This window comes from Lipotes vexillifer, unplaced genomic scaffold (assembly GCF_000442215.2).
Source record: "Lipotes vexillifer unplaced genomic scaffold, Lipotes_vexillifer_v1.1 scaffold490, whole genome shotgun sequence".
Lineage (NCBI taxonomy): Eukaryota > Metazoa > Chordata > Mammalia > Artiodactyla > Lipotidae > Lipotes > Lipotes vexillifer.
The window spans coordinates 3,762,946-3,774,321 of record NW_006796397.1 but is presented as its reverse complement, the minus strand read 5'-3'; the positions used below and the strand labels follow the sequence as shown (position 1 = coordinate 3,774,321).

Below are 11,376 nucleotides of genomic sequence, written 5' to 3'. Positions count from 1 at the left end.
GAAAGAGGTTTAGAGGTGGCAGGTTAGAGATTTGGAAAAGTAGAGTTAAAGGAAAAATAGGACATGATGATATATGAAAAATAACTCAGTCCTGTGGGATTTCTAGAACCATGAGAATTAAACTTTATTAAAGTGCAACTGCAATTAAATACTCCAGTTATGTTTAAGAATTTTAAATTGTAAAGATGGGTTGTTGAGCCTTCAGTAGTTATAGACTGAATCTCACTTCATCAAGGTTGAAAGGATGTCAGGATTGTGCTCTGGGTTATTCCAAATATTTTAAATGGAAGCCTGTTGCTACAGTGTGCAGAAAGGGTATGATAAATTTATTTTTAAAAACAAATTAAAGCAAATAATAGGTGTCTTTTGCTTTGCTACAGTTAGCCCAAGTAGAGAACTTCTATATAATGGAAATGTAAAGCATTAATTCTTTCTTTAAAATTTTGTTCTGTATTTATTTCCATATACTTCAATTTTAAGATTGAAGTATAGTTGATTTATAGTGTTTCTGGTGTATAAATCAAAGTGATCCTTTGATTCTTTTTTTTTTTTCAGATTCTTTTCCCTTATAGGTTATTACAAGATACTGAATATAGTTCCCTGTGCTATACAGTAGGTCCTTGTTGTAAGCATCAATTTTTGAAAGTTGTGAGTATATTTGAAATTTGTCCTCAGTGTTAGTAAAGGGTAACATTTTTCTGTAAATTTTACATGTTAGGTTTTCTGTTTTACAATATAGTGTGCTTGTGGGATGCAAATTAGTGCCATCTTCACAATTGAATTTGTAGTTGTAACTGAGTAGAGAAAATCAATAGGATAACAAACTACAACAGGTTATCTTGTTGTCTGCCATGGCTCTTACCATTTCCTGGTACAAAGCAAGTTCTGGCTAAATTATTTGGTTACTATCTGGCCTTTTTGCCTTAATGAACTGTGCTGCTGGTCTATTCATTGGCGAGGACTTTTTTTTTTGGCCTGGAAGCCTAAATGATCGTCCCCATACTTCTTTTCCTTGGTTCCCCTACTTCATCCTGCTTGTCTTTCTTGGGAGTTCTTCCCTCAACAGTAAGAGCTCCCTGATCCCTTCTATAATGCCATTCCAAGGGAAGTAAGTTCTAAAATGAAAAAGCTACTGAAAATGAAAAGAAAATGAGAGGTATCTTTAAGTTAATAAAACTCTTGCCCCTATTCACTTGTAATCAAATCTTTGTCTCAGAAGTTCCAGCCTCACATTGAGAGGCATAACTATGACCTTAGAATCCCTTTTTCCTACATTGAATTTTTCTGCTGCTGGGTGAGGTGGAGGAAGTGGAGACATGTATGTGTTGATGAAGTGAGAAGGAAAGACTTGGACAACCCATGAGGGGAGAGTAGTATCTGCTAAGATAGTTTAGGTGGCATTTTTATTTGTGTATATAAGTTGGTGTTTAATTTTTGTGTGTGTAAGTTGCTATATGTAAACAAGGTTAGCTGAGAATATGTCTATCTAGAAAACAACTTTATAGTGCTTTAGTCATTTTCTGTTGCATAAAATTTAAGATCTTCTCAAAGCACGTAAAAGCACTTCATAGTTTTTGTCTATGATCTTCACAATCAAGAAGCTCTTTTTCTTTTTCTGACTTATCTTCACTCTGGGGCAAAGTGAGAGTAGCATCGACATATATACACTACCAAATATAAAATAGTTAGCTAGGTGGGAAGCAGCCACATAGCACAGGGAGATCAACTTGGTGCTTTGTGATGACCTAGAGGGGTGGGATAGGGAGGCTCAAGAGGGAGGGGATATGGGGTATATGTATGCATATGGCTGATTCACTTTGTTGTACAACAGAAACTAACACAGTATTGTGAAGCAGCTGTACTCCTATAAAGATCTGTTTAAAAAAAAGAAGCTCTTTTTGTGATAGTTTCAAAAATGTATAATCCCTTAAAAAAGCTACTGTACCTTATTTTGTAAACTCAAATTAAGAATGTTTAGTTTTATATAGATATTCAAATATGGTTATTGTTCACATTGTTTTTCATTACTGAAGTGATAATGCCTGTTTGAATATTACTTATGTATATTTTGTGTTCCAAATGAATTTGCTGCAGGCATATCTGCTTAGGACTTTGGCATGATTTATGAAGAATATATAGACGTTTGTATAGTTCATTGAATCTTAGAGATGGGAGGGATTTGAAAGGCTTTTTTAGTCCTGGTTGCCCATCTAAAACAGAAACTCATCTTCAACCAACTCTTGACTTTTGACTCTTATTATTAATTTTTTTTTTTTTTTTCCGGTACACGGGCTTCTCACTGTTGTGGCCTCTCCCGCTGCGGAGCGCAGGCTCCGGACGCGCAGGCTCAGCGGCCATGGCTCACGGGCCCAGCCGCTCCGCGGCTTGTGGGATCTTCCTAGACCAGGGTACAAAACCGTGTCTCCTGCATCGGCAGGCGGACTCTCAACCACTGCGCCACCAGGGAAGCCCTTATTAATTTTTTTTTAACATTCTTTTTCATATTCTTTTCCATTATGGTTTATCACAGGATATTAAATATAGTTCCCTGTGCTATACAGTAAGACCTTGTTGTTTATCCATCCTATATATGCTAGTTTGCATCTGCTAATCCCAAACTCCCACTCTACTTCACCCCTCCCCTAACCCTGTCCCTCTTGGCAACCACCAGTCTATTCTCTATGTTCTTGAGTCTGTTTCATAGATATGTTTATTTGTGTCATATTTTAGATTCCACATATAAGTGATATCATATGGTATTTGTTATTCTCTTTCTGACTTACTTCACTTAGTATGATAATCTGTAGCTGCATTCATGTTGCTGCAGATGGCATTATTTCATTCTTTTTAACGGCTGAGTAGTATTCCATTGTATATATGTACCACATCTTCTTTATCCATTCATCTGTCAATGGACATTTAGGTTTCCATGTTGACTCTTACAAAGAATTTTTAAAAAATTTTTTATTGGAGTATGGTTGCTTTACAATGTTGTGTTATGGATTCTTAATTGTAGCCATTGGTAGGGAATGTCTACTCTTTCTAGGCATCCCATTCTATTTCTGACTAGTTCTAACTATTTGAAAATTGTATCCTGAAACTCTCTTTCTCTGTTAAATCAATCATTTTTCATAATTTTGTTCTTCTAGAGCTAAATCCTCTTCAACAAAAATACTCTTTAGTGGTTTGAAGATACATCATGAGTCTTATTTCATCTTATTTATGCGAAGCCCAGTTTTTGTTGAATTGTTAGTCATATTGTAGGATTTCCCTGTCCTCATCACCTAATGGACATGTTTTAGTTCCTCGGCTTTCAAATGTTTTTGACTATAACCCAAATAAAGAATATATTTCATATCCTAGCTCAACATACATGTAGTATGTAGTTTTAATACATATATGCAACTGAGACAGAAATTTTATAAGACAACATACCTTTACATTGACACTTTCTGCTCTTTTTCATTTTTTTAAAAAAGGTGGTGTTACCTATTAAATTGATTTTATCACTCCCTGATGGATTTTAGCCTGTAGTTTGGAAAACATTGTTCTAATTTGTTCATGTTGCAGAACTGAAATAAGGAGTTTCCAAAAGCTGTATGTTAGGACAGTCATTGCTAAAACAGGTTTTACCTTTATTAACTCAAAGAGAATATTCTGATGGTGGTTATAAAGTAAAACTAACCAGGATTATCAAGTTCTTGGTAATGCATACAATACAATTGATACATGCAACTATTATTTTTATCCTTAGGTGGCGACAGACAAGGTTGCAGGAAAGTTGAGTTCTACTCTCTCATGGGTGAAGAACACAGTGTCACATACAGTCAGTCAGATGGCCAGTCAGGTGGCAAGTCCATCTGCTTCATTACACACTACATCCTCGTCTACCACACTGTCAACGCCAGCCCTTTCACCATCTTCCCCGTCACAGTTGAGTCCAGACGACTTAGAACTCCTGGCTAAACTGGAGGAACAAAATAGGTAAGTGAGGTTGCTTGGGTTTTCTTTCTTTTAATTACCATACAAACTCAATCATTCATATATGTATATATGCCATAATCAAAATTTTAAATATTTGTTCAAATTAAGAATGTTTAGGGGAGTTCCCTGGTGACCTAGTGGTTAGGATTCTGGGCTTTCACTGCTGTGGCCCGGGTTCTAGCCCTGGTCAGGGAATGAGGTCCCGCAAGCTGTGTGGCGTGGCCAAAGAAAAAAGAAAAATGTTTGGTTTTTGGCTCCTTGTTTTTCAAAGCTAGTTAACAAAAGTATTCAAGTCTTTTCTGGAGGAGTTGGCCTTAAAACTAAAGTTGGACTAAAATTTTCTTCTGCCTTGGACAGCTGTAGAGATTTGTTTTCTTAATATAGCAAATTATCTAAAATTGTCCTGAATTTTAGAAAAGATTTTTAAGGCAAATAAAACTACCATTTTTGTTTTTTAAACTCTCTAAATAGTCCCCTTTGGTTAAGCTGTAGAATTATTTAATTTAGGATGGATATCTGATTTGTGGTTTAGAGTGGGAAATCTCTTCATAAATTTATTCATGGATGGCAAAGTATTCTTTTCTTTTAATGGTGTGATATAGAATACTTGTTGACTCTGTTATTAATGTGTACTGTGGACCCTGGGTGCCCCTTCACTGATATTACTATCAGAAGTTCTCTAGGGCATCAGCTATTAAAGAGTTATTGGAAGAGCATCCTTTTACGTTCAGTCAAGATATGTACCACCACTGGCTTTAAGGGTAATAAGAGAGATAATTTCTAACAGCTCTTTTGATATATAATGTACATAATAAAGTACACATACTTAAGGTGTACAATATGATAAGTTTTGACATATGTATATACCTGTGAAATTATCAACCAAATCAAGAAAATGAACATATCTGTTATCTGCCTTTCTATCCCCAGATAGCCGTTGATTTGCCTTTGGTCACTATAGATTAGTTTGCATTTTCTACAGTTTTATAGAAATAGAATCATAGAGTATGTACTCTTTTTTAATGAGTTATTTCACTAGCATAATTTTTATGTTGTAGCACATATGAATACTTAATTCCTTTTTTTTGCTTAGTAGTATTCCATTGTATGGATATATTACAGTTTACGTACTCACCTGTTGTGAAATGCTATAAACATTTGTGTACAAACCTTTGTATAGATTTATGCTTTCATTTCTCCTGGGTAGATACCTAGGAATGGAATGGCTGGTTTATATGGTAGGTGTACATTTAATTGTCGAACTGTTTTCCAAAGGGCCTATAGTTTTCCACATCCTCATCATCAGTGTATGAACATTTCAGTTCTACATGCTTACCAATGCTTGGTACAGTCAGTCTTTTAATTTTAGCCATTCTAATAGGTATTTGTATCTTGTGGTTTTAATTTTCATTTCCCTAATGGTGTTGAGCATCTTTTTATGTGCTTATTTGCCATTGATATGTCATCTTTGATTAAAGATGAAATTTTTGCCCATTTAAAAAAATTAGGTTGCCCATTTAAAAAAATTAGGTTGTTTGCTTTCTTATTATTGTGTTTTAAGAGTTCTTTATATATTTCAGGTGCAAGTCCTTTAACCATATATATGTTTTTCAAATATTTTTTTGCAGTCTGTGGCTTATTCTCTTAGCATTATCTTTTGAAGAGCAAAAGTTTTAAGTTGTGATTAAATCCAATTTGACGTTGTTCTTTTATGGACTTTGCTTTTGATGGCTCAAGGTCACACAGGTAGACTCCTGTGTTAGAGAAGTTTTATGTTTTTAAGTTTTAGATTTACTGTTGTACATTTGAGTTAATTTATTTGTATGAAACAGAGCATAGATCAAAGTTCAGTTTTTGAATATGCATGTTTAATTGTTTTTGTATTTGTTGAAAAGACTGTCCTTTCTCCACTTAATTACTTTTGTACTTTTGTCAAAAGTCAGTTGTCTGTATACTTTATGTGCTTATTTCTGGATTCTTTTTCTGTTCCACTGATCTATTTGTCTACTTTAATGTTAGTATGACACTGTCTTGATTATTGTAGCTTTCTAATAAGTCTTGAAATCAGATAGTGTTAATCCTCCATCTTTGTTCTTTTGACTATTTTTGCTGTTTATCATACCCTTGTGAATTTTACATGAAGCAATTTGTACAAAAACTCTTGCTGAGATTTTAATCAGAATGATGTTGAATTCCTAACAGTATTGCCTTCCACCCATGAACACAATATATCTCTCATTTACTTATTACTTGTGCATGGTATTGTTTTTGTAAATTTAATTTTTGATTGTTCATTGCTCCCATATAGAAATACAATCATTTTTCTTTTGTCATTCGTGTATCCTGCTGCCTTGATAAATTCACTTGTTCTGGTAGGTTTTGTTGTTTTTTTACATTCCCTTAGATTTTGTACATAGATGAGCATGTGGTCTGTGAATAAAAGCATGTTTGTGTCTTCCTTTATAATATGGATGCCTTTTATATCTTTTTCTTGCCTTATTGCAATTGACTAGTACCCCCAGTACAAATTTGAGTGTAAGCGATGAACAGATAGCCTTGTTTTCCTGATCTTAAGGGGAAAGCATTAAATATGAAGTTAATTGTAGGTTTCTGTAGATGACTTTTATCAGATTGAAGAAGTTCCTTTCTATTTCTCATTTGCTGAGAGTTTATAAGAAACAGAAGTTGGAATTTGTCAAATGCTTTTCCAGAATCTTTTAAAATGATTACATCGTTTTCCTCTTTTAGTTTAATATGGCAAATTACATTGATTTTTAAATGTTAAACCAACTTTGCATTCCTAGGATAAACCCCACTTAGTCATTATATACTGTCTTTATAAAGTATTGTTTACTGTCTTTATAAAATATTGTTGGATTTGACATGCTAAAATTTTGTTTGGAATTTTTGCATCTATGTTCAGGAGGGAAATTGGTCTGTAGTTGTCTTCCGATGTCTTTGACCTTTATCTGTAATGTCTTGTGTCCTTGTAATGTCTCTGTGATCTTTCCTCTTTTCTAATATAAGTGTTTAGTGCTGTATGTTTCTCCTAAAGCTCTGCTTTAGCAACATCCCTTTAAATTTTATGGTCCTGAGTGTGGTCTGTTTTGATAAATATTTTATGTGCACTTGAGAAGATTGTGTATTTAGCTGTTGTTTGGTGGAGTATTCTATAAATGTTAATTGATTCAAATTGATTGATAGTGCTGTTCAAGTCTACTCTATCTTTGCTGGTTTTATGTTTACTTGTTGTATCAGATATTGATGTCAGATGTTGAGAGAGGAGTATTGAAACCTCCAACTATAATTGTGGATTTATTTCTGTTTAAATTTTATCAGTCTTTGTTTCATGTAATTTGAAGTTTTATTATTGTGTATATAAACGTTCAGAATTGTTATATCCTGTTGTGAAATGCACTCATTATCCCTAGTAATATTGTTTGCTTAGAAATCTACCTTATCTCATCTAGTCACTGTAGCTTTCTTTTGAATAATGTTAAAATTTTATATATTTTTCCATCCTTTACTTTTATTCTATATTTTTCTTTATCTTTAAAGTTTGTCAGTTAGACAGCATATAGTGGCTCTTGCTTTTTAAAATATAATCTGGCAATCTTTGCCTTTTGATTATGGTAATTAGATCACTTTTTAAAAAAATTATGACAAAATTTTATTTCTTGCTCACGTTAACGTTCATCTCAAACTGCAGGCTGAGTACATTTTTGCTGCACACTTCATTTCTGGACCAGTGACCAGCCCCTATGCAGGATAAATCAGACTCATGGCAAATAGTGGAAATATATCTTAAAACATCTGCTAGAGAGTGATACACATAACTTCAACTCATAGTTTATTGGCCAAAGCAGATCACATACTCAACACTCCTTATAGAGTGAAGTGGGGATTAGAATCTTCTTGCTGGATCTTAGAAAATATATGCTTATTATTATTTCAGCACCTTTTCCAGTATTTTTATTGTATTGTTATTGTGCTCTTAATTATTCACATACCATAAAATCCATCCCTTTAAAGTGTACAATTTAGTGGTATTTTTAGTACACTCACAAAGTTGTGCAAACATTACGGCTATCCAATTTCAGAACATATTTATGACTCCCCAAAGAAGCTTTGTACCCATTAGTCTCCCCTTTCCTCCCTCCTTCCTGCTGCTGGTAACCACTAATCTACTTTCTGTCTCCATGGATTTGCCTATTCTGGACATTTCATTGGTAGTCTTTTGTGACTAGCTTCTTTTACTTAACATATTATTTTCTAGGTTTTGAGGAAAATCGATCATTTACATTTAATGTAATTCTTGATATGGTTATGTTTATATTTGTCATCTTGTTTTACTGTTCTTTATCTTTTAATTTTTCGGCCTTTTGACTGAATGAAATGTTGTTTATGCTTCTGTTTATCTTTTGTTGATTTATTGGCTATAACTCTTTGTTATTTTGCTGGTTGCTTTACGGTTCATAGTATATATCCTTAACTAACTTAGCACAGTATGCCTTTAAGAGATCTCATACCATTTCACACGTAGTGTAAGAACTTAGAATAGTACATTTCCATTTCTCCTCTCCAATCCTTTGTGCTAGTTTTATCATGCATTTTGCTTTTGTATGTGTTATAAACCCCATACTACGTTATTATTTTTGCTTCAGTAGTCAATTATCTTTTAAATGAGATTGAAATAATAAGAAAAAAATCTTGTATTTGCCTACATAGCTTCCATTTCTGGTGCTCTTTGGTTTTTTTTTTTGTGGTACGTGGGCCTCTCACTGCTGTGCCCTCTCCCGTTGCAGAGCACAGGCTCCGGATGTGCAGGATCGGTGGCCATGGCTCACGGGCCCAGCTGCTCGGCATGTGGGATCTTCCCAGACCAGAGCACGAACGCGTGTCCCCTGCATCGGCAGGCGTACTCTCAGCCACTGCACCACTAGGGAAGCCCTCTTTGGTTCTTTTTTAGCTCCAGATTTCCAACGGATAGAATTTTCCTTCTGTCTGGAGGACTTGCTTTTATATTTCATGTAGTGTGGGTTACTCCTGTATGTCTAAGTCTTCATTTTGCCTTTGATTTTTAAAAATATTTTTTCTGAGTATAGGACTCTAGGTTGACAAGGTTTTTGTTTGTTTGTTTGTTTGTTTGTTTTCCTTCAGTAATGTAATGATGTGTCATTGACTTCACTCTTGTATTGTTTACATCAGGAAATCTGATGCAATCCTTATCTTTGTTCCTGTGTGTATAATGTGCCATTTTCCCTCTCTGTCTCCTTTTAGAGTTTTTCTTTATCCCTGGTTTTGTTAATTAATTAATTAATTAATTAATGTATTTTTTTTTGCTGCATTGGGTCTTCATTGCTGCTCGAGGGCTTTCTCTAGTTGTGGTGAGCGGCAGCTACTCTTTGTTGCGGTGCATGGGCTTCTCACTGCGGTGGCTTCTCTTGTTGTGGAGCATGAGCTCTAGGCTCCTGGGCTTCAGTAGTTGCGGTATGCGGGCTCAGTAGTTGTGGCTTGCGAGTTCTAGAATGCAGGCTCAGTAGTTGTGGCACACGGGCTTAGTTGCTCCGCGGCATGTGGCATCTTCCTGGACCAGGGCTCAAACCCGTGTCCCCTGCATTGGCAGGTGGACTGTTAATCACCGAGCCACACAGGGAAGTCCTTTATCCCTGGTTTTAAGCAGTGATTCTGAGGTGCCTTACTGTAGTTTTCTGCATGTTTCTTACTTTTGGGTTTTGTTGAACTTCTTGTAGACTTAATAATTTTCCTCAAATTTGGAAACTTTTCAACCATTTTATTTTTCAAATTTTAAAAAATTATTATTATTTTTTTGCAGTACATGGGCCTCTCATTGTTGTGGCCTCTCTCATTGCGGAGCACAGGCTCCGGACGTGCAGGCTCAGCGGCCATGGCTCACGGGCCTAGCCGCTCTGCTGCATGTGGGATCTTCCCAGACCGGGGCACCAACCCGTGTCCCCTGCATCGTCAAGTGGACTCTCAACCGCTGTGCCACCAGGGAAGCCCCTTCAAATTTTTTTTGTTCCTTTCTCTCCTCCTCCTCAGTGACTCTAATTACACAAATATTAGGCCACTTGAAGTTGTTCCACAGCTCACTGATATCGTGTTCACTTTCTGGAAAATTTTTATTGCTATGTATTCAAGTTCTCTATATTGTGATCTGCCATGTCTAATTTGCCATTAATCCTATCCAGTGTGTTTTTCCGTCTCTCACATTGTTCATCTCTAGAAAGTGGAGCTGAGTGTTGTTTGTATGTCTCTACTTAAATTTTGAATATACAGAAGTATAGTCTTAATAACTTTTAATGGCCTTGTCTGGTAGTTCTAACATTTCTATCAATACCAGTTTGCTTTTGATTAATTGCTTTTTCTTCTCATTGGTTATATTTTTCTGCTTCTGTGCATGCCTGATAATATTTGATTGGATGTCTCACATTGTGAATTTTACCTCACTTGGTTTGGCTGTTTTCCTGTAAATATTCTTGAGCTTTGTTCAAGAATGCAGTTAAGTTACTTGGAAAGAATTTGCTCTGGAGTAGTGCACAGCCTAGGGCTGCTATTCCCTCCTACTGAGGCGCGACCCTTTTGTGTACTTTACCCAATATGCCTTGAAACAGATTTTCCAGTCTGGCTGGTGGGGACAGATACTATTCCTGGCCCTGTGTGAATGGTGGCCACTGTTAAATCTAATCTTTTCTGGTGTTTTTTTTTTCTCTAGCTTTGGGTAGTTTCCTTACATACATGTGCTGATCAGTTCCCAGCTGAATACTTAATGGGTATCCTCTGTCAATCTATGAAGATCTTGTTTGTGTACTTCTTACCTCTCTGATACTCTGTTCCTTGGACTCTAGCCACTTTGGTCTCCTCATGCTCTCAGCTCTGTCTACTCAATTGAGAAAGTTCACTAGGTTCTGTTGAATTTTTTCTAGGCATGCCAGAATCTGGAAACTCTCTCATGGCAGGTAAGATGGCAGTCATAGGTCTTTCCTCACTTATCTCCTGAGTTTCAGAAATTGCTGTCCATTGTTACCTGTTGGCCAAAGTCTTGTATATTCTGAATATTAACTCTGCTCAGCTTTAAAAAAAATTTATTGCTGAGGTAGTTGTTGAAATTTTTGCTTTCAAGTGACCTGTCCTCAGGTTTGGTCCCTTTCTGTTAATATGGAGACAGAAAATAGAGACATGAAAGAAATTACCTGGAAATAGAATTTACAAGCTAGAGATTTTGAACCTGACCCAAATGAACAACTAGAAGAAGACCTAATGTTAGCCCATTCAAACCTGGCAATAGAAATCATCCTCTTCTGATTATTGTTTCCTAGAAAGTGCTTTTAAAGGGTTTTCTTTGGCTCTCAGCATTTGATGGGTAAGATA

At 35.7% G+C, this 11,376-nt stretch overlaps 1 protein-coding gene across 1 annotated transcript in view; it reads left to right on the top strand.

Annotated features, from left to right (window-relative positions):
• The first annotated feature begins 3,835 nt into the window (after positions 1–3,835).
• Positions 3,836–11,376, top strand: part of EVI5 (ecotropic viral integration site 5) — a 151,976-nt gene continuing 144,435 nt past the window's right edge. The window contains exon 1 of the mRNA XM_007468538.1: positions 3,836–3,984. Within this exon, the coding sequence (XP_007468600.1) occupies positions 3,836–3,984 (149 nt within the window). The remainder of the gene's footprint in view (positions 3,985–11,376) is intronic.